The sequence below is a fragment of the Micromesistius poutassou genome (genome assembly GCF_964030765.1).
Source record: "Micromesistius poutassou genome assembly, chromosome: 5".
In the NCBI taxonomy this organism is placed as follows: Eukaryota; Metazoa; Chordata; class Actinopteri; order Gadiformes; family Gadidae; genus Micromesistius; species Micromesistius poutassou.
The window spans coordinates 17,565,963-17,593,733 of record NC_140275.1 but is presented as its reverse complement, the minus strand read 5'-3'; the positions used below and the strand labels follow the sequence as shown (position 1 = coordinate 17,593,733).

Here is a 27,771-nt window from a genome sequence, read left to right as displayed (position 1 = left end):
TGAGAATTCCAGCCTGATTATGATGCCCGAATATTTTTTTTTAACTTGAACATTGGTAAATATTTGGTTCATTGTAAACTAGGCAGTTCGATTTGTAGATAGACAAACAAATCTAAAACAATTTGCCGCTTTTCAAAGCCAAATACATGATTAATATTTGGTACTACTGTACTGCCAGACATAGGTAATTACAAGAACCTACATTTTTTATTCATTTCTTTCCATTGGCAATAAGTTGTGCTTATGCTTACCAATACAAACAAGTGGCTAATTTGGAAAAATGTTGTTGTGTACACACGCAACTTTGCAGACATAATAACCTATGTGACGAAGATTGCGTCAAGGTTTTACAGCAGTGGGGAGGTGTGGCTGGAAATTGTCCCCTTTTTCTTCACCCTTTGGCGTTTGATGGATGAATGGGGGATCTAAGGGGTGGCGGGGAATTTTATGTTGAAGGAAAAATAGGAGTGAGCTGAGAGATTTTGTGTGTAATTTCCTTTGCTAGAATCCAACATTTCATTTATTTTACCAGAAGCACCTATTCATCACAAAAGCATCCTGGACAAGATGGCAACAGTAATAAAAACACGTCACACCGTGGTACAACAGAAAACCAGACGAAAAATAACACACAAACACAATACAGAAACACCAGGGAGAGAACATTATCTTTCTGCAGGGACCCATGACAACAGGTATGGCATAGTTGGTGCGGTGAAATCGGAAATGAAATACCTCAGAACTGATATGTGTAGGTCCTCTTTACCCCCACAAGGACAGCTACATAGCCGTCCCTCAAGGGCTGGTATTCACCAAATCAGGAAGCACTATACAGCCACACAATGTAGACACGGACACACTCCCACACACACACTGAGTCGCACAAAGTAGATACACTTTTCGTGCGGTAGTCCATTTAAGCCAGTCAGCACCTTTTGGAGTTTGGAGTTATTTGGAGTTATTTATGCAACAAAAAGGATGAAGTCTTTCTTTCTTTCTCGATTGAAATGTATCACATAATTGTCTTTCTTTAACTGTGGGGTTATGAGTGTTGTTTGGGTTAATCGTGCAACTCTTGAACTTGCCTGTGAAAACCAACAGTCAGCACGAAGAACCAATGGACAGAGATGTGCTCCACTCAAATCCAAACCACAAATAAATATAAATAAAACTGCTGAGTGTGCCCTTTGAGAAACCTTTTGAACTCTGCAAAATCAAGGTTAAGGTTATAAAGACATTTAGGCTGCTGGGACAAGGCCACCGTAGTATCGCTCATCCCAGACAAGAGATATCAAAATGTCACTTCCATGAGCGTCTGCAGGGAAAGCCTTGTACACCAGATGTCCAAACTGCTCACTGGGTACAGAGCTGTTGCGTAAAGGTATTTACGGAGACAATCAGAGCTTACTCTCTCAGATAGCTGTCACAGCCAATACATCCCGCGCTAGCTACAGGGCTGTAACTTATTTACCAGGGCCTTGGTTGAGCAGGCTTTCGGAGTAGAAGGTGAAAAGTAAATCGAACGACTTACTCAAAGTGAACAAGTTATGTTGAGTGCCGAGGACTAGGGTTCAAGGACTGAGTGAGCAAGCCTGCAGGATCACCCTCAGGCCTCGAGTCAAGTCAAGTATCCAGTTTGCCTGATCTTTCTCACTTCCCCCCAAAATAAATCAAGCAGTAAAGCAACTTGATGCTTTACTTGTGAAAGTACTTGCTATACATGGAATCCAAGCCCCGTGTTGGGTTATCTGCTGCTCTGTGTCACCGTTTCCTGCACATTATATTGATAAAGAGTGGGATGGAGAAAGCTCTGATTTCGGAGAGGAAAAAAGGAGCAAAATGTGTTGGCGCAAGGCTTGCTGACTCTCTCCCTCTTAATCGCTACCTCTCTCTATCTGTTCTCTCTCTTCCCGTCTCTCTCACTCCCTCAAGGGGACATCGATTTGCTGCAGGCAAGGCAAGCTTCCTTCTCTGTTGGCACGCACGGGAGACGTACACATGCACGTGCACAATGGTACACCTACACAGACACACGGTTGTACACTTACGAGTCACACAAACACCAACACACTCGCACAAACACACGGTTATACGCTTACGAGTTCACACAAACACCAACGCACGCACACACATGGTTTTACACCTGCTAGTCCACACGAACACCAGCACACAAAAACACAAACAGGAAGCATCAGCTAAAGGTTTTAGCTCGCTGTATGACAGGCTTCAGGCTACACTGATCATCTGCTGTCGCACAAGCACACGATTGCGCACACGTGCACACACACAAATTTACACCAGTATTGATTCCTAAATGCCTATAAAGTAGGTTCAGATATGCATATACATTTAAGGACATTTAATTGAAAGGACCCTAACTAATAGATGGATCAGTATATATTAGTGGAGGGGTGACCGTGGCTCAGGTGATAGAGCGGGTTGGCCAATGATCGGCGGGTCGGCGGCTCGATCCCCGCCCTTGCCACTTGTGTCATGGTCGTTGTGTCATCGGGCAAGACACTTCACCCACCTTGCCTCGTGTGAATGTGTCTGACTGCTGTATGTTTGAGGTGGCGGTCGGAGGGCCGTAGGCACTGAATGGCAGCCACGCTTCCGTCAGTCTGCCCCAGGGGAGCTGTGGCTACTATCTTAGTTTACCACCACCGGTATGACTGTGTGTGAATGGTAAGTGTCTTTGGGTCATTGAAAAGCGCTATACAAAATAAATGAATTATTATTATTATTAGTGAGTTTTGCGATGGGATGAGAGAGAAAGACAGAACAGAGAAGGAAAAAGGAATGACAAAGTTTGGGAGACATTAATTGTGTTTCATATTATTTGATATAAATATTCCTAGGTTGACACTCGTTACTGTGAAACACTGCTTTATTGAGTAAAACAAACATGCATTTGTAAGAGTTCAATAAATAAAAGTGAGCTTTTATGCTCACAAAATCAATAAATGCAATATAAAATGGTGAACACTGGAGCTGTGCCCATTTTGGATTACCAGCATCATGTTTTATTTCTCAAACATTTCAAAATTGACTCACCATGGGGGTAATATAAAACACTTTTACCTGCCAAGGGTCAAGAGAAAATGCTTTGACCTGCTTTATGTAACCTGCAAAATGTGCAGGAAGATAGTCGTATACATTTAAATATGAGCATAGCACATTGATGCATGGAACTCATTACATTAAACACACTCCTTCCACCCCCCTCCTCCTGGTCGATATGTGCCCTGCATCACCTCGGATAAAAGGGGAAGAGGGAGGGGGGGGAAAGAGAGCGGTAATAAAATAGTACACAGCAGCAGGGGACACCTGCTGCCTCGTTGTTACTCCATGGATACCTGCTTCTCCTATTAGGCCAGAGACGACCAACGGAGGATCAGGGAAGAGTGCACAGTACCACAGTGGGAGGCGCGAGCGAGGAGGGGGGGGGGGGGTCTAAAGAGGAGCACCGGTGTTGCCTCGAGGCTAAAACGCGACGAGGAAGATGGCTTTCACACGGTAAACGGAGATGCACTCCAAGGAGACCGGCACTTTCTGCCTCAGAAAGAATACCGACATGCCCCTGTGACGGATGCATTTTTTATGCGGTGGGTCAAGAAAGGATGTGTTCACAAGATGGAAAATATCCACAGAACAAACCCGAGAGAGACATTACGCTTGTCAGACTCCCAACGCAAATACTACAAGAGCCCCCGGGTCAGAACAAGGACTTAACTATTAAGATACATGGTCCTTTCTTAAAACGTTTTGTACCTTAATTGTGGGATAGGCAGATCATCTGACTTGTTCGTTAACGTAGGTTGATGGCGTGAGTTGTATGCACATAACTCACAGAAGACACATTTCTTAGCATTTACATACTTTTCACTGCAGAGCAGAGGGACTGGCAGATCCATCTTACTGACCAGATCCAAGTTACTGTCCATATTTCAGGGATGGCTGTCAGAATAGAGATTTTCAACACCTATTGTAACATAAATATTGCTTAAAGTACTTATATATATATATATATATATATATATATATATATATATAGGTTGAGTCATTGCTTATTCCATATTTCAGGTTTCACTCATTTCATATGAATGGATGCAACAGATATGGAAATGACAGGCCTATCACAGCAGGCTCTCAACCATAGGGCACTTCCCTCAAATGATTTCAAGCATTACCATATTCAGGCACTAATAATCAAGCAATGTCTTGTTGTAATACCCCCCAAAATATAAATTGCTAACATTTCGTGTGACTGTTGACAGGCCCCCCCAAAAGCAATTTTTTGGGATGGTCAAAAGAGAAATGGTCACATTAGTCCCATAACAGTGTCCTATTTCCATAGTGGTTAAATGCATTATTGCGCTGGCCATCCTCTGAACATGTTGAATATCAATATCGGTTTTCTGTGACAGCCCTGACCTCTCCCGCTCTCCCCACGTCGAAATATCCACGGAGGAAATTATTACATTTTGGGAAGTAGTTTGCCTGTTGCTATGGTTATGGTGCTCTCTGCACCGTACGCCTTGAATCCGGCTACCTTCTCTCTGTTCTGTCTTTCTTTCTTCCTTCTGTGGCCACCGATTACTATGCAGGAGAGTAGTAGTCCAATGGGAAGACGGTCAAACACGCTCAGGCGTCCTAGTCTGTCACTGTGCGTAGGGTGGGACACTCAGTGAAACAGACAGTCTGTCTCTTCCAGTGTTTAACTGTCTTTCCTTTCCTACCTCTCCTCCCTCTTGTTTACTGTTTCATTTCATTGTCCCTTGTCTTCTGTTTCTGCCTCTTTCTCGATTTACAGAAGAACTTTAGTTGAACCCTATTTGAATCAGTTTTTTGTGTAATTGATTTCACTATTTTGTTATTATAATTTATTGGGTTTGGTTACATGCCTTGCATAAATGATTAAAGACTGACCATTCAAACCTATTTGTATTCAGGACAGCATAAGATAGAAATTATAAACATAAAATCTTTTTTTGGAGTTATGTCCCATCATGTTGTGCATGGGGAGACATTTATTTGTCAATAAGAGCTTCAAGCTCCCAAATGTAATTTCTCTAAAAAGCTACTTCCTGGTACTCTCTCGCTATAAATGGAAACAATAGATGAACGGCTGACTTATTTTTTCAATCCCTGGCTTGCGAGTGTTGACTCAGAAGCTAGCTACAGAACTGCATCCATGTGTCACAGCCCTCCACGAATACCCTCTTGGAGCCTAGGCTGCGTGTAGGCTGTAAGGTGCCCCTAATCAGAGCATAGGTCAGGGACGTTGACATGTGGAAGTAACGCATGTACAACACACACTTTTTCTAATGGAGCATAACAAGATTTATACTGGTTTCAGATTCGTTTTCACAAGAGCTAACTAGATTCAGATGATTGGTGAACTTTCTATTCCAATCTCTTTCTCTTTCATTGATATATATATATATATATATATATATAGTTGGTATTCTTGTTTTGAATCATAGGAAAGCAGGAGGTTCAGGCAGTTGAAGAAAACCAAAGTTGAACATAATATAATTTGAAGAACACTGTGGAGGGGGAAAGAAGTAAAGCAAAGTGTGTGAGAGCGTCCTTGCGTGGTCATCTTTGTTCCTTTTGTAAGCCAGGCACTATTAACATGACAATCCGCCCACCAGGAGTGAGCCAGTGTCTAATTCCAGAGTGCTTATGTTAACACGGGACAGCATAGATCAGCACCATGGACAGACATTACCCTGGGAACCAGGGTAACTGGAGCTCTGTTCAGCACCCTGGACAGACATTACCCTGGTACCAGGGTAACTGGATCTCTGTTCAGAACCCTGGACAGACATTACCCTGGTACCAGGGTAACTAGAGGTACGTTCAGCACCCTGGACAGACATTACCCTGGTACCAGGGTAACTAGAGCTCTGTTCAGAACCCTGGACAGACGTTACCCTGGTACCAGGGTAACTAGAGGTACATTCAGCACCCTGGACAGACATTACCCTGGTCCCAGGGCAACTCGATCTCTGTTCAGTACCCTGGACAGACGTTACCCTGGGTACCAGGTTAACTACAGCTCTGTTCAGCACCCTGGACAGACGTTACCCTGGGTACCAGGTTAACTAGAGCTCTGTTCAGCACCCTGGACAGACGTTACCCTGGGTACCAGGTTAACTAGAGCTCTGTTCAGCACCCTGGACAGACGTTACCCTGGGTACCAGGTTATCTAGAGCTCTGTTCAGCACCCTGGACAGCACATCCTCCACAATTAGTGCCTCCATGAATGGAACAGATTTGGACTGGAGCCGTGCTTGGTGGTAATTGTGGACGGGGATTTACTTTTTTTCCACCCTTTTGTCTGGATTGCTGCAAAGTGAAAAATTGACAAGCCAGAAGAAGGATATTATGCTATTGATTAGTGCTAATTAGGTAAATGGACAGACCCTCTTCCCTTTGTCCTCTCCTCTCTCCGCCTCCTTGTCGGTGATGCGTCTCACCTCTCCCGGTCTGTTTCCAGGGAGAAAGGCGTTCTTCCCTTTTTGTGTGAAACACTCTCTTCTCTGAAACCACTTGGAACAGAGCAATCTAATGTTCTCCCTAAGTGGTCCTTTGGGAACACCCATTGAAGGAACATGGTGGCTTAATTTTGGCTTAGGGCTATTGTTAGAGGGACGTTCTCTGTCTTTAACAAAGTTTGGGTCCGTCTCTGGACGCCGTGTATGGTTTTAGTGGCTGCCCTTCCACTACATCAGGGGCAGCTTACTGTCGTTCATGTTGAAAATGTGTCACAAAACACTCGTGGCGCACTGTTAATATTCGCTGAATTACATCGTTCCTCAATGCGAAGACAATGAAACTGGCCTATGGGGTGTATTCTCTTCTGGATCTGCGGTGTTTATCAGCTCTTCATTGGTCGAGGCGCCTCACAGATGAGTTCAAATCCGCCCTCGGAGACTGATGAAGGGCCACACAAATAAACCTTCCCCGACTTGACTCATTTCTACAACTTCCAATTACAGCCAGTCGCGGGGAGGAATAAAGTCGTTTATCAAACATTAACAGGCAGACATGTATTGGGTATTCAGCAGGAACAGTGGCGACCCTGGTTGGGTGACGGCTTCTGAAACCATCAACTTATTTCGGTAGCAGAGGCAAACTCCATTATACAAATGACGTGGTATAGTCCCTAAATGTCAATAAAAAGTATGATGCAAAGTTTACTTAAACTATCTCACACTGCCAGACCATGCTGGGGCCTGATAGACCCTCTAGGACCCCACAGTGGTGGCTGATTACCTCCTTAATCAACGTCCTGAAAGCAGCAACAGTAATAAAATACAGCTTTATAATTCATTCTTATTGTTAATGCTAATTTCAATTTAAATAAATCATGTTGTGTTTTTTTTTTTAATACGTTATTGTTGCCCTTTCTCTTTTGTTAGAACAATAACAAAAGAGAAAGGGCAACAATAATGTAGTTAAAAAAATTTACAAATTAATAAACAAAATGATAGAGCCACTGGAATAAAAATGTTTTCATTTATTTGATATAATTGGATGTTTGGTGGTGGCAGCGAAAAATATAAAAGATATAAAACGTGTAAAGGGAAGGGAATTATTATTTTTTATCAGTTTATTAGGTGGTTTACAATTATGAGGCGGGTTCTGATTATATTTAAGTGGCAGGGGTACAAAATGAGAGGTAAGGGCCCTTGCCTTAATAGGACTCAAGTTGTTGTTGTGCTCCAGCTCTGATTGATTTGGATTTGTTAAATTTTTCAAGTCAATTTTAATTGTCAGGCAGAAGTAAACTGTCTTATTTTACGGTTATGTCTCATATTAAACCTCTTCACAACTATGTCCACTTTTTTTCTCTGCCAGCGGAAATATATCCTTTTGCCTTCTTGTTGAAATTGAAAATTTAAATGAGCAGGTCATCATAAAATAACGTTAGGAATGGGATTTTCAATGTCCTCATTGATGAACACATTAACATTAAGGCCTCCTCAAATTGGCCTTGAACAAGTCAGTTCATGCGATCAGTCTTTCCAGGGCCCGGTTTCCCGATAACGTCCACTCTTAGCGCGCTACGAAGACTCCTACGTTTAGACTTATCAAAGTTGTTGAAGTTGAAATTGTTGTTGAAGTTGAAAGTGCTGAAATCAATTGCTCAGAGTTAGATTTTCCATTTCATGCGCAGGTGCATGACAGCGGTATAAAAAATATTGCAGTCTTTGCGAATAAAACATTGCTCGAAATCCTTCTAGTATGTTCACCCATGGTTAAACATTTATTTAACCATGGGTGAACATACTAGCAAAGCCTACACTGATTTAAAAAAAATATATAGAAAATATAGAAACAGCGGAGGAGTTTGAGGCAATTACATCCTTAATTACATCCTTAATTCAAACATGCCATTTCATTTGGCCTCAATTGGCTACTTCTGATGTTAAATAGGCCAAAGCTTAGCCTTGTGATGAAATGCATGCACATTTTATTTTGTGCTTGTGTGTTTCCAGCAATTATTTTCTTCATGAATGACTTAAAACCATTTGTGAAACACAACACTGCCAATGTGGCAGTTCCATGCGCAACAGGGATTTCTAAAGGTTACTGTACAGTGGCGGCGACTAGTGTCAGGAGCTGAAACATCACAACGGTAGAGCTGAGAAGGTTCTATGAGCGCTTCAGAGCAACCTTACGAACGACGTACAAAAGAGATTCATAGCAAAGAACGTTTCAGGGAAACACGCAAAATGTTAAGGTAGAACTTAAAGTAGAGGTTACAAATGACTTGGCGTTAAAAAGGCTTTAAGAAGGTTTCGGAAACTGGGCCCAGACCAATATGGAACAATTGGAAGAAAGCCCACAAAATTCTCAAAGTGTCGAGTGTTGGTTATGGGAGAGATTATACTTTTATTTTATACTAGAAATTATACTATTTTCGGAAAAACAAATGCAACACAGGGCATATATATTAAATGGATCTCTCTGGCACAATGAGAAGCTGCTATGGTTAATGGTGCATTTGTATTCGTAGTAACTCCCCAGAGTTGCCCTGCTATTTAGATTTAAAAGTGGCCTGCTGTGTTTCCTCTGAGATCGGGAAAAGGGAGACCAAAATGAATGGGGGCTAGGAAGAGAGAGGGGCGATGGAAAAGAGAGAGAAAGAGAAGGTTAGAGAGGGAGAAGGGGACAGTGTAACAACAACAACAAAAGCATGAAAGAGACACCTGCTAAGCCGGAGACTGAACAGGTGAATCACGCCACACGCTTTGTTCCCTGGTCAAGGGATGGGGTAAAATATGCTGTGATCAGTGCATGAAACCACAATGACAAGGGAAATGTTTTTGAGGCTTTTCTGAGAAGCAGGCTGTGCTTTTAAAGCAAAGTGGGCAAAACAAAAAGCGTGACTTTAAAGTGTAGGTGGTTGTTGGTTTGAGCATATGAAACAGGCTTTTCTTACATGCATGTGTCTAAAATGATTTTCCAGCCAATAAGGGGCAGTGGTCAAAGCAAATCATAGAAGAATGAGGTCAAAGAAGCCAGGCATGAGGCAACAGATGGTCCATAATTAGTCAAAAGATGGTCCAGTACAATTCCTGTGCCAAAATCCTCTGAAATGAACTGTCACATCTCTGACAGAAAGAGGTTTTTGGCTCATTGGTGCCATACACTATTGTGGTCTTTCTCTGGGAAAATGTAAGTGAGCAGTGGGCTTTAATTGATGGGAAACATGAACCCTGGGATGTTTGAAAAGCATTATACCATCCTTTTATATGGGCTTTATGCTGTTTGCAGTGGTGTTGGTTGTGTTTTGTATGGGCCTGGTCTCACAAATCTGACTTTAGATAAGTAATCTAAACTGTACAGACAAGTTCAAATCTGAGTGCAAGTTTCAATTTGTTCAAGCGAGAACAAACTTGGCCACCACTAGTTAACAAAAAAAAGTCTGTAAGGTTCAGATCAACGACGATTACACTGCCCTCTGTACAAATACTCATTACAATCATCTTTTGAAAGCTTCATCCACTCGTGAAAATTAGTTTCCTTTGGTAGAATGTCTCTGCAACAAAACAGGAAACAAGGTGCTACTCCTCCCCTTTTAGTTTCTGGTTTCAGTTCAGCTGTAACCTAGTATAACTAACTGCTGGGTCCGATATTATAATGGGTCTAAAATCAACAATGGAGTTATGTGTAAGAACCAGTGTTTCCAATCCTGTGTGTCCAACATCCGACTGTGAAACTATCTGGCACCTTCACCATATAAGCCCTCCCCAAAAAACACATGCTTTCCATGAATCTTTTATGTCTACTTTATAGATGCAGTCGTTTCTTTCACCTTGTCTACCCAAGCTGTGGACCACCGTGACCGGGGATCAATCCGATCAAACACGTGTAGGCCGGGAGAAGTTCTGTGGAATTAGAGCTGCACTAACCATCCATGTTAACAACTGTGGACCAATCCCAAGGGCTGTAGTGGGCCAGCATCCATTGGGAACGCGCTTTGAGGAATTCTCAGGGAGTCAATGCCACTGTCGATCGAAGACGAGGGGCGGAGGGGGGTTAAAGAAAGACAATATTAGCAAGGGGTCCCCATTGGTTAGTCCACACACCGTGGTGTGACACAGAGACAAAGCTTAGATTATCTGTGCAACAGGAAGTTACATTACAGAGCCCAGAAGCCCGCAAGCAAGCAGGTAGGCAAGGGAGTCGGGTGGCTCCGAAACATACCGCATCTCCCTTGCTCATTCGTTCTTTATTCTGTTTGTCTGTTTGAATATTCTGTCTCTATTCCTAGTTGAGTTTGCCGTTAAAATTCACTCTTCAAATTGGCGTTATAATCACCGTTAAATTTGCCACAAAATCACTCGACACCAGCTTGACTAGCATTCTTTAGTCACGGCTACATTTTATATTGCTGCAAAATGGTGGAATTAAACAGGCCGCAGGTAGTGAATGCAAGAGGAGCGCACCGTGTCTGTCAGGCCCCGAGAGGGAGTGACGGACGAGGACCATCCTGCTCCAATGTAAAGCCATGTGGCACGCAGGCCTTTGCCTGCGTGAGAAGGTGAAGGTAATGGCCGGGCTGTGAATTGTGAGTGTTCGATGACAGAGTGGAGGAAGGGAGGGACAGATATGCTTTTAGATATAGACCGAGTGGAAAAGAGAGAGAGCGATAAATGACCATCAATACTACCAAGGAACACAAGTCATTCGGCCCAGGGGGTTACGAAAAGAACTCTGGGAATAAGGAAAAAAAGAAGAATGGTATATACAACAAAGTGGGAGGGAGGGAATCCAGGAAATGAAAGGACGTAAATGCACAATGGCAGAGGAGAAGAATGAGGAGGAGCTGAGCAGAGGGGAGCAGAGGGGAAAACTGAAGAGAAAAGTAGATTTGACAAGAGTAGGTGAGATGGAGAAAACGAGAAAAAAATTAAACGAGGGAGAATGTAAATAGGTAAAAAAATTATACAACAAAAAAGGGAAAGTATCCCAAGCCTCGTGATTTAAATTAGGCTTGTAGCTTCATTTAAACCATGGACACTTTTGTTTTAGTAATGTGATTCTTTGTGGTTTATCCAAAGTATGCCAGCCGAACAAATCCAACTCCATTGTCATAATATCCTGTCATTAGCCATTATAATAAATACATCCCTGCTCTATTGGGCGCCACCACTAGATGGTGCAACGTGACACAGCATGATTTACAATCTAAATAGGAAACCCTCACCATTTCTTACAGAACCGACACTCCACCATGCTCCATAGGTTATAAATTATATATATATATATATATATATATATTTATAGATGCCACTGCAAAATGCGACACACGTGTGTGTGTTTTAGAGAGTGGGCGAAGGAGGCATGGTGAGTGCTATCAGCTCCTGACAGTGATAAGACAGATGACCCAGGGTAAAGCAACAGCCTCCCTGCCTGAATAGCATCCATCATTTCTGAATAGACTTGTTCTCACCCACACTTTCTGCACATTCAGGTGCACCTGGGTGGGTGCGGCGGAATAATGTATGTATGTGTGTCGTTTTTTACGTGGATGTGTGACGGGTAAATCCCTGGACCATATGCTCCAACTTGTTACTATTTAAGTATACTTAAGTTACATAGTTTATATCTTCTTTTTTCCACACACACACACACACACACACACACACACACACACACACACACACACACACACACACACACACACACACACACACACACAAAATCTGGCATAAGGTTGAATCTCTTAATCACCTCTGGGTTGCCAGGAGTGAAATGGATGGTATAAGTCCAGATGCTTATGTTAACATGTCTATATTTTATTGTGAAATCTTAGACTTCTTACGTAGGGATTTTTGGGATTCCCATAGAAATGATCTAATTCATAGGGCTGTATTTGTCGGTAGCCTGTTAATTGTTTAATCATCTTGCTGTGAGTGACATTCTGTTGGAATGAATTGCACTGCATATCATTAGCAGTTGAACATTCGGAATGTTAACTGGACAAGAACGCCATTACAGTGGAAAGGGCAGTGACTCATTCGAACACACTCTTCTGGAGCTCAGCCGTGCCCGAGGACAACGTTCTCATGGCGAGGTCACCTCACACATGGGAGCCTGCCAGTACAACCACACCTTTTCTATTGGTCCTCGGCCCGGTGTGCGTGCCCGCCGCCAGCGGGGCCCTCAGAGGCTGCCGTGTGCTGTGCCCCGAGTCAACCACTGGGACGACTGCAGAGAGTCCACGTTAAGAGCCTGCATCTCCCTTTCAGGCTGGGAATGGACCTGCTGCTTGTGTGTTGTGTAACACGCTCCCAAAACTGGGAACTGATCGTTGATGAAACGCTGACACACAAACATATTTATTTGTGTGTGTGTGTGTGTGTGTGTTTTGCAGGGCTAAGCTCAACTGCTTGACTCCTATACAGTCAGCAGGGAAGAGGGGTGATTGATCATGGGTTGTGTGGTGATACCACAGAGAGATCGGGTTGCCATCATCTTTTTTGTCTTCATAATGAATCAAATCCAGTGGGTACAACTGAGAATGCTTCGCTACACTGGTCGGAGGATAAGGAAAAACAGAGAAATCAGCCATCTATAAAAATGCAGAGACAAACCGCCTACAACAAATTAGAAACAGAAACAGCGGGCGACTTTGACAGTTGTCCGATGTGTTTTAGCCGACTCCCTGGGGGAGGATCCCAAGCTTTGATGCCACGTTTGTTTTCGAAGCAGGCATTAGATACATTGGGTTATAAATTCTGATTGTTTATGGGAGAACGCTTCCGGATTGCAGGGGTGGGGGAAGATGAGAACAGATGGCAAGGTAAATTATACTCTGAGATGGCTGGGAAGGAAAGGGCATGGATGGGGTGGTTAAGGGGAGAGGGCCTGGGAGGGGGAAAGGGGCCGCAACCATCTAGAGATGGGACGAAGATTGTTGGCGCAAGAAGAGTAAAGGGGAGATGTTGAGCAAGACTATTGGAGAGCCATGAGGGAAAAGGGACAGTTCAATGGGGTTTAGTATGTTTATGCTACATGATATATGTAGAATACGTGTGTAATGTGAGTAATGGCTGGATCCAAGCAGGTCATTGAGTGTCACTACAGTTTCGCTCTTCTCTCTTGTGGTTGTTGATCTGCAGACCGTGGGCTCTGATTCTTTCTCAGTGGTTGTTTGTGTACTTTTCATACAGTGCAGTGGTATTTAGCGTCACCTTTTGAAATGTCATAAAGAAAGCCAGCCCATGCACTCCCCTGTGTGCAATTCGGTAGTGATATCACAGAGCTGGTAGACAATAGAAATGGCATTTTACAAAGCTGTGTGTATCCCGGGCATCTGATCAATGTATTGATGATTAAGAGTTGTTTTTTTATATATATATATTTGTGTGGGAAGCTTTCATTTCATGTCATAGGCAGTGTTTTTGGTAGGAAAGGGCCATTTCTCAAACGAAATGGACAATATCAGCCAGCCATTGCCTGTGGTAATTAAGACCTCAACAGTGAAGTGATCAGTGAGGAAACATGCTGATGCTGAGCATTCAAATGATCCTCTGTTGATCCATTTCAACCAGAGAGCTTGATTATTGGTTTCACAACCCATCAGCATCTGCAGTATAGTACCATATGTAGCTTCTGCTTGATTAGTATAAAGAATAATCACTGATGATGTTTCTTAATCATACGCCAATTCATTTTACCCTCTTTTTCTTTTGTCAGTGATTCACAATTGACTGGAGAAACGGAGGCAAAATTATTCTGTGCAGACTGGAAAAAAAGTGCATGCTTTTCAGCTTGCCTGCCCTCTAGAATCCCTTTTTGATTTGGGCTTTGAGGCTGATTAAAGTATAATCAAATATATATGTCCTAATGGGGCCATTTTGAGGTCAAAAATAGATACCTGTTGATAAGTACACTGTAGAAAGGACTTTGTGATTTAAATGTGGTACTTAGTGGATCACCTTGGATTTCCCACCTTCTTATTTAAGCAGCTTGCTTAGAAAATCACCCCGGGTGCAGTTTATATTTAAAAATATTTTTTTATATTGAAGCTTCAAAGTTCAGATCACAGGAAAGGAACAAACCGAAGTCATGCTGACCTTGAACAACGCTGACAGAATGTGTTAGAGTGTGGAGAGGAAGCGTTTACAGGGGCCTCCTCAGCCCGGCTAGACATCTGCAAGCCCAGGTCACCTTGCCACCGTGACAGCCAGCCGACGGCCTACCTATGGAGGAAACAGCTGAGCGGAATCCTGCCACCACCGCAAACACGCCGGGCTGAAGGAAGAGGCCCTGTGCAGAGACACCACGGGGAAGAGACATGGGTGGTCATGCAGGACCCCCCAGCCAGCAGGCCGGACTGAAGCACCGGATGGGAGGAGCGCCAGGCAGAAAAAGTGAACGAATGACAAGAAAGGGGAAGAGAAGAGCGAATGTAAAGGGCTTGTTAACCAGCAGTACCACAGTCACAGGGCTGGGAAGCACGCCGTGTTCCTGTTAAGGTTGGGCTGAGCGTTTGTAGGCCCGCTGGTCAACAGCTCTGCTAGCTGTCATCAGCATTGCAGGCGCAGGAAGGAAAACAGCCGCTGGGACTCCCGGCCAGAAAGGCCACTGAGAAAAGTCTTGATTAGATATAAAATAGGGGAAAAGTGTACCTGACAGTGTATGTGTAGTCTAGTATAGTAACAACCATGGGTTTATTCTCTGCCCCCTCTGTTGTTGCCCGGGCACAGTGTGTGAATGTACCTAGACACCTTCTTCCATTTGCTCATTCTTCTAGTCATCCTTCAAGTAAGTCATTTCATCCATTCTACCATCTATCTGTCCTTTATAGCTTCACCCATCCATTTATTACTTCTTCCATCCAACCATCCATCCATCTGTCCGTCTGTCTGTCCATTTAACGACCCATCTATCATCTTTCCCATCCGTCTATCCATTCGTACATTCCTTCCTTCCTTCCCACCTTCCTCCAATTTGTCCTCATTTCCTTCGATCCTTTCCATTTTTCCTTCATCCCTCTCATCCACCTCAATCCATTCCATCCACCCAATCCAAGTTATTGTCCACTTCTATTCATACCCATGGATGTCTGAGGCAGAATGACCAAGAGCAATGGGCAGTGACCCTTCGTCTCACATTTACTAATGGCGTGTCAGGAAGGACCACACAATGCATTATTCATCAGCCCTGATTATTTGAAGCCTCATTGGCTCCAGAGTCAAATATTCACGCAGAAAGTTGGCAAAACATAATTACGTCCAGTCAGTGAAACGACCTGCCAGGTACAAAAAAAAGTTCTGAATCAAAACAACCGCAACGAGGATGCTATTAACGGAGGAGGGTAAAGGGATTCCCAGCCATGAGAAGCAGCGTGACTTTCCAGCCCAGTTGACTACAACCATGGGTAAGGAGATGCCTCCTGAATCTCATGCCAGTCCTTTGCACCATTACCTTTAATACTGGAGGCACTTCAGGATCTTAAGGTTGCGTAATATGCACGTCTTTGGGAGGAAGGAAGAAACCGCAGGAAGGAAACCCACTGGAACACGAAGAGATGATGATGATCAGCTCCACAGAGACTGGACCCAAATACAGAATTGCATCGCCTTTAAAACATCAAGCCCCTATATTTAGCTAGGAGGGACGAGTTGCATAGGGCTAGCTGGCGTCGTCAAATAGTTTCCCATTTGGGAGCTCAAGTGAAATTTGCCTATCCTTTCTCCCTTTTTGATTTGTCAAGCTGCGTATTACCCTCGTTTCCTGGCGTCCTCGAACGCCTGGAGTAGACGAGAGTGGGGGGGGAGGGGTTCAAATGTGTGTTATTGGCGAGATAGAAGGCGGGACATCCCAGAATGCTTTGGAGGGAGCCACATGGGTTTAGCAGCGAGGGGCCAGGGAGAGAGAGGCTCATCCTGTAGAGGGACATCGGTTTCCGTTAAGTGTTTGGGATAGTGCTTTGTCAAATTCTATGGGAAAAAAAATTATAATTCATTTATTCTCATTGTCTTTGTATTTTTTTTTTTCTTCTTGTGTTTTTTTTACTCTTCCCACTCTGGGGACCGTCCGTTTGCCTACACGACTCACCGGTCGTAAGACAACAGAAATTGCGTTGGGGTGGACGGGGAAAATGGTATAACTCCTGAGCCTCTCTCAGCCTACCTATGTTTGCAGAAATGGACAGCTTGACATCTATCTATTGAACATTGAACATCTTGAAGAAATCCTGCACGGTCGGTGCTGCTTATTTTAGTGGCAACTCACTAATGTTGTCTGCAGTCAAACAGGCATCAGTGTCAGCCTGAACTTATAAAAGATTCAGGACACTGCAGTTTCACTTCTGATCTATTTTTGGGAGGCTGAGGTTGGCATGTAAAAATAGTACTTTGTGATGTTTTTATGAACATTAGCATTTATGCAGCTTTAAACTGAAAGTCAAATGGGACATCTGGCCTTAAACATTCGCTGAGAAAACTTAGGCCCTCTCTATTTTTACATCACTACATCACTCTATACTGTTTATACTTATCATTGAAAAGCTTGTTGGATATCGCTTTCTCTCACTCACGTGCACGCTAGCACACACACACACACATCTATTTAATCAGCTAGCTTACTTTAATCAGCTAGCCTACTAAACGTAGAGTGTGTATATATACATATATATATGCTAAACATTTTATTCTGAGCCAATGGCAAAAAAAACAACAAATGATGGTCAGTCCAGTCAGCATTGCGCAAAGAAAAGTAGTATAACACAGCAGAATATGTGTCCTTGTCACAGATGGATGGGCCTGGGTGTCTCTGGCTCTGTTGGTTTATTGATTGGAGCTAGGCGTTGTCCCCAGAACTAGCAGCGTGGTTCAAAAAACTATTGCAATCTGACATTTACAGAATCATCAACAGTAAAAGACAGTATAAGAACCTGGTGTAGGCCAATATTATTACTCCTAATAAGACTCACATCCACTTCCTATTCCTCCTTCTGCCCCCTTGCCTCACCCGACCTCCAGACAGCCAAGCCGTCCAACCAGCCTGCTGCCCACCGACTGGACCTCAGCGCTGGGTTTGGGGAAGGAGGAAGACCCACTGCCGGCGGGTCTGGAGGCCCTGCCTCTCAGACTGATGCAGCAGGACTGCACTTCTGTGAAGACTCTGCTGCTGAGGCTGAGACGCACACTACAGGAGGTGAGGCATGCACGCACGCACGCACAGCTAGCTATGGACACACACACACACACACACTCACTCTCTTACACACAAAAACACACATACACACCAGTTTGATGGTATGATGGAAAAGAATCATATAATGTTCATATTCCTACCAATTTTATTATGAGCTTCATACATCCAAACGGACTAGAGATAGAGAATTAAATTATCGGCAGAGAATTAAATTGGGGCGGCAGTAGCTCAGGAGGTGAGAGGGTTGGCTGGTAACCGGAAGGTTTCTGGTTCGATCCCTGGCTCCTCCTAGCTGAGTGTCGAGGTGTCCCTGAGCAGATGTGGCGTCCCCTGTCTGTATAGAAAGGAATAATGATGGCAACCCACCATGACTTCTGAGGAGACTCGACATTCTATTATTCTATTCTTCTCTTCTTCTATGCTATTCTAAATCTGCGAACAGACGGAGCTAGCGATGCTTAGAAACCAAATACATCCTTCAACCCATGTCTTTCCTGGCCTGCCCTCAACAACACATAGCCTTAGTTACAACATATCCTCCCTCTTGTGAAGGACGCAGGTAAACCTTGAGTTTGAAGTCAGTTCAGTAAGTTTCTATTGGTTTCCCAGAATCCTCTCTTTAAATAAGAGACAGCCAGCATATCGGGCTAGCATGGACATACGTACAGCATGGACTTACATGGACATTTTTGCAGTACACACTAGGGCTGGGCGATATGGCTGAAAACTGTATCACCATAGAAGTGTTTCATGTCGGTCGATATCGATAATTATTGCTAAAAAATCTTTTGAAAGGACCAGGAGAAAAATATAAACGTAAACAGTTTTATTTTAAACTTAACCTTCCCCTGATTGTAGGCAGACAGGGAAAAGGAATGTCAACACAACCATGGAAAACTCAAATAAATATAAACATAAGTCTGAATGAAAATGAACATCATAATGAAAACTTTTATTAAAACAATTATCAATTATAAAGTGCTCAAAAACATGTGCTACGAAAAAGTTTTCTAAAAACATTTGCAGTGTTAAATGTAAACATAAAGAAGCCTGAGATCTGAGAAGAACTATCTTCATATATATTATTTACAATTTCCTCACTTATTGCAGTACTCCTCTTTCGTTTCTCACATCGCGCTGTTATGAAACACACACGCGAGACGAGATGGTGCAGCCAAACTTGATACTGATACATGATTGGCCATTGGCGTGTCGCTCCATACGTTGCTCTCCACATGTATCAGAGGACGCGTGCCTTTGTTACGTGTCTATAGCAATACATATCATTATCGTTTTATCGCCCAGCCCTAGTACACACGCACGCAAGCATGCGCATGCAAAACACAAATGTGTCTCTCTGCTCTTTAAATGTGTAATGCAAAAGTGTAACTTGAAACTATTAAGCCATTTCCGAGGATAGGGGGTAACCATTCAAATTACATCACGCCATTTATAGATGTTTTAATGGCCAATTAGAGAGGCACTCACATGTTGCAATAACAGCACTAAACCTAACTGTTAAAGGCAGGGAAGCGTTTTGATTGCCACCATGTTAAGACATGCAATTTCCCTCTCCCCATCCCACATTCTTTATAACAGAAAATAATTAGCAGAGAATCACTTCATATGATTTAGTGTTTATTGATTGTCTGGACTTTATTAGATTCATTATTCCAGAATAGGTATTAGAGTTTTTTTCCTAATTAAACTCACCATTCGGATATTCCTACAATGCATTTCGATTAGAGGATTAAATACCTATTTGCACTTAATGTATCTGATGGTCATATGTCATTCATGGCTCTTGATTTCACATAGGTCTCGCATGTCAAAAATGATTTCACCGTGCCACGGATACCACGCACTGGAAATAATGTTATGGGAGGTGCTGGAAGTATTCATATGGGATTATATCGTAGAAATACCTTGACCCATGCATTTGATAATCAAAGCATGTGTTCTGACAACAAGGGTGGCCAGTACACAGCCCTTCTGGTAGGAAGGGATGACATCGTAGGTGTTTACTGAAATGAATTGAGGTACTCAGTGAAAGGTGGTGAAGGTGTTTTGTGAAATGAACAAAGGTGGTTGATGTACGCAGCGTAGGTGTTGGATAAAATAAATGTAGGTGTTTAATGTTCGTCCCGAAGGTGTAAAATGTAATGAATGTAGTTGTTTTTCGAGACGTTGTAGGCGGAGTTCGCCGTAAGCACCTTGAACGCTGCGATACTGTGCTGCGTTTCCATCCCCCTTAATGTTTTGGACTTTTTGCGATAAAGAGCCTTGGCTGATGTGCGTCGTTGATAACAAAACCTTACAGAGACTCAACAAGTTGAGCTGAAAGCAAAAGCCATTAGTTCTGCCAGGCTTACATTTTCCTGTCCTCTTCACGGGTGGCTGGGCCTTCCAGAATACACCCAATTTTAGATACATGCATACACATTACCGCGCTTGCCTGTGTATTTACACGGCCCACACACACATACACACGCACACAAATGCCTGCATACAAATGCACACACACACACAAACACGCACAGATGCATGCATGCACGGAAACGCGCACACACTCGTGGGCATATGAAAGGGTGGCCAGCCCTTCCCTAACACCCCACCATTAGTATGTCTCTGTACTCTGGATCAAAGCTTACCGTCACCAGCGGGTTGTGGGTTGAGTTGTCCTCCGGGCTTGGGGAGATGTCCAGGACACTCTCTGATGAGTTTCATTTTCACTTTTTCAGAGAGAAATGAACATAAAAAAAGTAGGAAAAAAAAAGAAGAGGGCGGACAAAATCATCAATAAAAGATTCTAAGTGAGAGTCGTGCGATAGAGCATGGAGGGACGTGGAGCTAGGAGGGGAGGAAGAAGGTTCAGGGCCAGAGGGGATTAGTGACACCATGTTGCGACATGAACGCGAACAAGGCTATGGCCGTGCCTCTGTGCTTTCATTAACTTGCAATTTCCCCCGCCTTCTATCCCACCGGCGCCGGTGAGTCAGCGTGCCGGGGCTGAGCAGATGTAGCGCGTCTCCTATCTGTTGCATCTCGTCCCCTTCACCTGCCGATATCGATCCGCTATCGCACGGGCCTGTTCCGCGCCGTGCTTCTGTTTGATCTGAGTGGTCCATTTCGTTCTCCCTTCTAGGTTGCGCACACTCTCCTCTCGGCTTATCTCCTGGTATTGTGTGTCGGACCACGGGCGTCCGGTCACCATATAGAATCTTGCTGTACCTCTTATGGCGCATTTCCACCGCAGGGTACGCTTCGGACCAGCACGCCTCAGCTCAGTAGTGAGGGTGCGGGTATAGCCCAGCTCGGTTACGTGTCGCGTTTCCACCGCCGCCAGTACCCTTATGGTAGGGCGGGGTTTAAGTCGGATAGCGATAGCCACGGCAGCGACGTAAGCATTGTGATCTCATAGCAGCCCGACACAGTGTAGCCTGCTAATAAATCCAAGGAAAAAGAAGAACACGCACCATGAACAACGAGCAACAATGTAGGACGTCCAAGAAGGATGGCAAACTTTTGCGCAACATTTTCTTCCATAAGCAAAGCTTTCGCCATTACCTCGCGGGTACTGTGTTTGTTTGTTATTATCCCCCTGTCGCACGGAAGGGACAATTCTGTCGACCAGTCAACGGACGGCGTGTGTAGCTCAACCTTGCCGGGAACCTTTCAGGCTCTCAGTACCCCAATGGAGTAGTACTGTGAGACGAGAATGGCTCAATACAGCTCAGTCTGGGTCACGCCCACTTTTGGAAAATGTGCCATTAGATGAAAAAGTCCACAAACCAACCGAATAAGGCAGGAATGGATACACTCTCAAATCGTTTTAAGCGTTTCATTTCCTGATTATACTGCTGTGTGCGTCAGATCAGGAGCTGCATCCAACCCCGAGCCCTGTTTTCCTTTGGTTGTCGTTCATCATCTTCAGACAACATGCTCCCAGGCAGCCCAAGTCATTAAATCCAGTATTCCCCTGTCGTTTTTTTGCCCAATCCTGACTGTGAAATGCTTTTTCACTGAACCCCATCTAATTGTAGGAACATTTGTGTGCTTGTTGGACAGGCTTGTTGGACAGGGCTGACCTTAAAGATGATTTGTGTGATTGAATGAGTGTGTGTGTGTACGTCTGTTTGTGTGTGTGCGTGTACAGGTGTTTGTGTGTATGGTATTTGTATGCATACGTGTGTGTGTGTGTGTGTGTTCCCACACATAGATCTTTCGTGACACATTAAGGGCCTCATGCCACTGCACACCTTACACAGTGAGCTGGGACAGACGATGCTTCCACTGTTTAATGGCTTAATATCCCAGATCTCCCCTCATCTGGGGCTCCACTAAGAAAAAATAATGATAGAGCACTGTTCTTTCATCTTCTAGATTATTATTAATATTATGAAGTTGTTAATTAGGATCTTTGATCAGGTTGCTTCGCTCTTATTAAAGTGTTCCGTTCCTCTATATACGTAAATGGTGGATTTTCTACAGTAGTTGATGATTAGGCAGCACTTAATATGATATCACATCACGGACCGTATCGTAGAGTACCATTGATTGATCAAAATGTCCTGGGGGTTTCTCTTGTGGTTCCTGGTTTTCTTTCGAAAATATGGTGAGACTCTGCGAGAGACTGAGAGAGGGCAGTAGAAGGCAGAGCATCAGCCTGATGCGGTCTATGAAGATCGCTTTCCACTCCAGGATCATCCTCCTCATCCTTCTGTACTTATACCCTATTGTTTATCACCACATCCTAGGCTGATGAGATTGTCATCATCATTTTATGACTCCTCTGCCATCTGGCACAGATGGCATTTGGCATTGTGTGTGTGCATGAGTGTGTGGGCACAAGTACTTGTCCTAGAAGAGCCTCTTGTTTTTTTGCCCTTGCTCCCTGCCCATTACCCACCTGTGTCAAACTCGACAGCTGAAGTGTGACCGATGTGCTTTAGGAAGCACAAATATTACGCAACTGGTCACATGACACAAGACGGTTAAAACCTATCGAGTGTGTGTGTGTGTGTGTGTGTGAGGTTGAGGAACAGGTGGTGTGTGCATGCGTGCGTGTCTGCCCAATACCGTTCACAGCCAATTCCTTATATTTCATGCAGTTCAATCAATGTTCATGGTTTTCTTTCTTTCAGAGCACCGAGACAAGTCCCGCAAGCAGTCTCCAGTCTCTTCCCATCAGCCCATGCAGTGAGAAGTCCCTCCCTCTGAAGGTAAGCTGTGGGAAGCAGTGGCCTGTATCCTTGTGATGGTACTGTCAGGTGGTGTATACCCGTGTATCCTAACCTTGAGGTCGCCTGATATGCATGGTGATTGGTGACCTATAAGCTTTTGGTATTTGATGATACATTCTTAATCAAATAAATAATAACCTTCATAATTGAAAAGGTTTGAAAGGCTTCATAGAAGGTCCTGTCTGTGCCAACAGACACACTACTAATCCGTTATCATGGTTCCCTGCTTATACTTTCACTGGATATTACAGGCAGATGATGGGATAATTGGGATAAAACAATGTCTGTGGGAGAGGATGGACAACAATGTTCTGGTCACAAAAAAACCACCAAAAGGTTGGGAACCACTGGTTTAGAGTTCTGTCTGCATGTACGTGCAAGGGAGGTTCAACAGTTTTTCCCACATCTAAGATAACATGGATGTGGGTAATTTGGTTGTAGATGTGTAGATAGGATTGACACATGCAGAGTATTGCAGGCTCCGACAGGCATATCCTATGCTATCTGAACTTCAAGTGGGTTTACATGCATGAAAAAAATTGGTGACATGCATTTGCAAAGATATACATTTCAACGTGAAACCGTCTTTTTATCATGTGTGTGTGTGTGCGTGTATGTCAAGCAAGCAAGAAATGTGTGTGTATGGACACTAACACATAAAACCTTCTTTGTGAAGTTAGTTTAAATACGTAGCTTAGTACATTAAGTGTTGAGCGGGCATTTAAATGCAAGTTACTGCATTGTTGTTAACATCCATAATAAGACGTTGGGGTAGTTATTTTTTATGAGACTCATTTTCAGCAAGTTAGGTGTTTAAGTATCTACGTAAATGTGTACACATGTATATTCAGAAGACAACAACTATTTTGGCATTTTATCAACTGAGGTAATTGAAGAAAGCATAATCACACAGATCCAAAAATTGCCACACACACACACACACACACACACACACACACACACACACACACACACACACACACACACACACACACACACACACACACACGCATCTGGGTTACACCTGTGACAAGACAGCACTTTGACTCCAATCTGATACTAATTAGAGATGATAAGTTTAAATATGGACACACACTGAGTGGCAGGTGAAGTCTCTTTATTTGCCTTTATGGGCTGTGTAATTTTGAGTTGTAAAAGTGTCCCAACTTGCAGAGTCATAGTTGTTTCAACAGGGATCGTCTGGTTGGGAAAAAACAAGAAGAAGAAGAAAAAAACAGAAACAAATCTGTGTTTGATCCTTGAGTTTCTCTGGGTCTGGTCCTTAGGAACCCATTGGAGAGCTACGTTTCCCACTCTGGCTCCTAATAAAGCAGCTTGACATCAAGCAGAATGGAGATAAAAAGAAAAGAGAGAGAGAGAGAGAGTGAGACTGAGAGAGAGAGAGCGAGCGAGCGACATAGATAGAGAGAGGGTGTGGCAGAAAGTCTTCTGTCTGTGGCTTGACAGTCTCGCTTTGTCACCCTCGTCCGACAGATCTATGCAATCTATTTGAAATATATTAATCTCTGCAGGGAGGAGACTGTGTGTGTGTGTGTGTGTGTGTGTGTGTGTGTGTGTGTGTGTGTGTGTGTGTGTGTGTGTGTGTGTGTGTGTGTGTGTGTGTGTGTGTGTGTGTGTGTGTGTGTGAGAGACTGAAGGAACGGGCCAGCTCTGGTTTGTATTAATGGTAGGCCTCTCAGGGTACTGTGGGGGGAAAAAGGATTTAGTTAGGTGGCAGTAGAAAGAGGAGACGAGGTGCACTTGATGGTGTGCATCTGTGTGCGTGGCGTGTTAATGTGTTGAATGTTTGGTTGCACCTGCACACACATTCATTGAGATTGTTTGTGAGTCCTCTCTGCTGACCTACATGGATCCTCCAGGCGGCAGGGTAAAGAGCACAAAATATTACAACAATATAGTGGAATGTTATAATTGGACATGGCTGGGGAGAAGCTCTGACCCAGCTCTGACCCAGCTCTGTCTGTCTGTCTGTCTGTCTGTCTGTCTGTCTGTCTGTCTGTCTGTCTGTGTGTGTGTGTCTCTCTCTTGCTCTCGCTCGCTCTGCTAAGGCGGACTAAAGAGATGGTTTTATTAACAGGAGGAAGGAAATGCACTCAGCACTGGGGGATATAGATGGAAAATGGAGAGAGAGAGCAGACACATTTTTTTTAATTTTATATGTATCAATGCAGAGGGGTGTGTTGAGGGACGGCTTCGCCGCTCGGGAGACCCGGCTTTAATTTCCAGCCCGTGGTATCCCTGATTAAGAGTGAGCGAGGTTAGGAAGAGGAGCGCAGCGCCGTGTCTGGTGTGTGCGCACGACCCACCTCAGTCCTGCTGCTCTGCAGCTCACTCCACCGCCTGCCACCGTCAACGTCAAGTTCAAGTCCTTGATGTTGGCGCGCAGATGTAATCACCGGGCTCCGCACCCACCCACCCACATCACATCCCTCATCCGTGCCTGCGTCCACACCCGCCCTCCGAGGCCCACTAATGAACGGTGTCTGCCAGTGCCTCCGCAACGTGGAACTAATTTGCTGTCCAGAACTCTTTTCATGTGTGGTACCCCGATGGTGGAGCGAGCTACCTGGCTGCATACGATCTGCAGAATCCCTCCCCCGTCCTCACATCTGAAGCGGGCCCCCATCTTCTGAGAACATATTTTAGCCGTGCATTCGTATACGAATTCTTTTTCAGTTCTTATGTACTTTAGAGCGCACTGAGTTGAGATACCAACTGTAGATATCAACTGTAGAGTCGATGTGTCTCCGTGTCCCGGCTTGAAAATCTACTGCTAAAAGTAAATGTGCGATTGTATTGAATTTGAGTTTATACAGATACAAAAAATACCTACCTGTTACCCTTGATAACACCTGTATTTCAGAGGCATACTTATTTTCCTATTCAGTCTTTGCTCAAAGGATTCGGCCAGTTAGTTCAATCCCAAGGTTAATCGTTTGCATTTTTCTATGTCGGGATGACAATAAGAATGAAATAATAAACCATCCCCATCTTCACTCTGAATTCAAACTGTGCGCCTCAGCCTCTAAATCTGTGAGCATGCACAGTGGCGCGTAAACACATAAACGAAACATGTGTACAACAGGTGTATTTGTTTGTTTGTGGGCACTATTGGATAAACTATCAGTTTCAAGGCAGTTTGTATCCGCCGTCATGTCTTAGCCAAAACAAAGATCCAGCTGGGGGAGCTGCTAAACCCTTGTTTGGAATATAATGGATGTCAATGGATCGGCAACTGTTTTTCGGGATTTCGGAACACGCCTACTCCACGAGAGGGGGTGATTTGAACAAAGACCATGGCTGATCTCATTGTGACAATGTCAACAATTGACCTGGGGTTTGAACAAAAACAGGCCAAATCCTTAAGTAACACGAAAAGTACTTCATACCTCATTTGGTAGGGTATGACTCTCTAAACCAACGTGTTCTATAAGTGGCCAATTCGTCAGAGTGAATGCAGGGCATGCAGTGCGCGCAAGCAGTAATTCTCACACATAAAGTTTGTTTGTTGTATCGGGGCAGGTTATCCGTTCTAGATAAGAACATCACAAAATGGAGCGAGATTGGAACGACAGCAGTGCAAAAACACTCACAGCGATGCGTGCCAGGCTGTATTTTACCGGCAGCCGTGGAGAACCAGCCAACACTGTATAGAATCGTACACACACGGAAAATAACGAGGAGCGAGGAATTTCAGATTTACTGGGATATAGAGACGTCTGTCAGTGCTAACTAGATAGCGACTAAGCTAACGAGTCGGAGATAGGATGTGGCTCATTTCAGTAGGCAAGAGACGGCCTTGTAGCAAATCGCTCAAGTGGGATAGAGAAGGAAAAAAGTGTGCACTTAAGAGAGAGAGGAGTGGTGGTTAACATACCTGATCCTCCGACAGCGCGATGTCATTGAAAAACAAACGGGAGACAGAGACAAGAATAGGGAGACGGGTTTGTGTGCGTTAGGGACGGAGGCTGGGTGGATGTGTGTGTGTGTGTGTTTCATGTGACCACGGGCCTCTGTGTAGGAAGCGAGGGATTTGGAGGGAGGAAGCGATGAAGTAGATATCCTGTCCTCCCGGTGTGTTCCAGAAAAGCGGGACTCTGTGGGTGTAAAAATAATCTGCCGGAGCCACTTGAGAGGCTGGCGGTGTCATGGCGCGCCCTAGTTTAGCGCCGACCCGATGCGGTACGACACCATTTCCACTCGGTTCTGTCCCACTTACAGCCCCGGCTACTGTATTCCAGGAGACGGAACCGGAAGAGAGAAAACTGTACTCCGCTGTAGCCGCCTGCAGCCGCAGGTCCCATTCACGTTGTCTGGAACCCGAACAAGCGAATCAACATGTCAACAAACACAACAAACACGACAAACATCCAGAAAACCTAGACACGTTTATTCAATATTATGTAGCCGTTTTAAGTATATCCCCTAATGCAACCATATGCCTGGCCAGGCTGGTCCACATTCTGAATGAGAGAGCGCCAACCCCCAACCCCTAACCCTAGCCCTTCAATGAGCGAGAGAAGAAAACTAGTCACGAGTTTCCATTCATTAAACCAGGACAATAAAGCCACAATGAAAAGCAATCAGCATCGCAAAGACTTGGCATCTGCACACAGAATATCCATGAATACTTTGGCGGACACAGAACAAACATCAAATGGATTCTTACAATGGCGAATGCACAAGGCCACAAACCCACTTGACTGCATTTATTCTCGGGCTTTATCTGATGCCAGGGCATAGCAGTAAACCAAACTGAAATACCCATCTCTCCATCTGTCTCTCTTTTGCTTTGGCCCTGTCATTCCAGATAACC

The 27,771-nt window shown here is 44.1% G+C and overlaps 1 protein-coding gene across 1 annotated transcript in view; it reads left to right on the top strand.

Moving 5' to 3' along the window:
- The window catches only part of ccser1 (coiled-coil serine-rich protein 1), a 104,758-nt gene that overhangs the window by 16,808 nt on the left and 60,179 nt on the right, over positions 1-27,771 (top strand). Inside the window, exons 7-8 of the mRNA XM_084468594.1 lie at positions 17,517-17,691; positions 22,836-22,913. Coding sequence (XP_084324720.1) covers positions 17,517-17,691; positions 22,836-22,913 — 253 coding nt within the window. The remainder of the gene's footprint in view (positions 1-17,516; positions 17,692-22,835; positions 22,914-27,771) is intronic.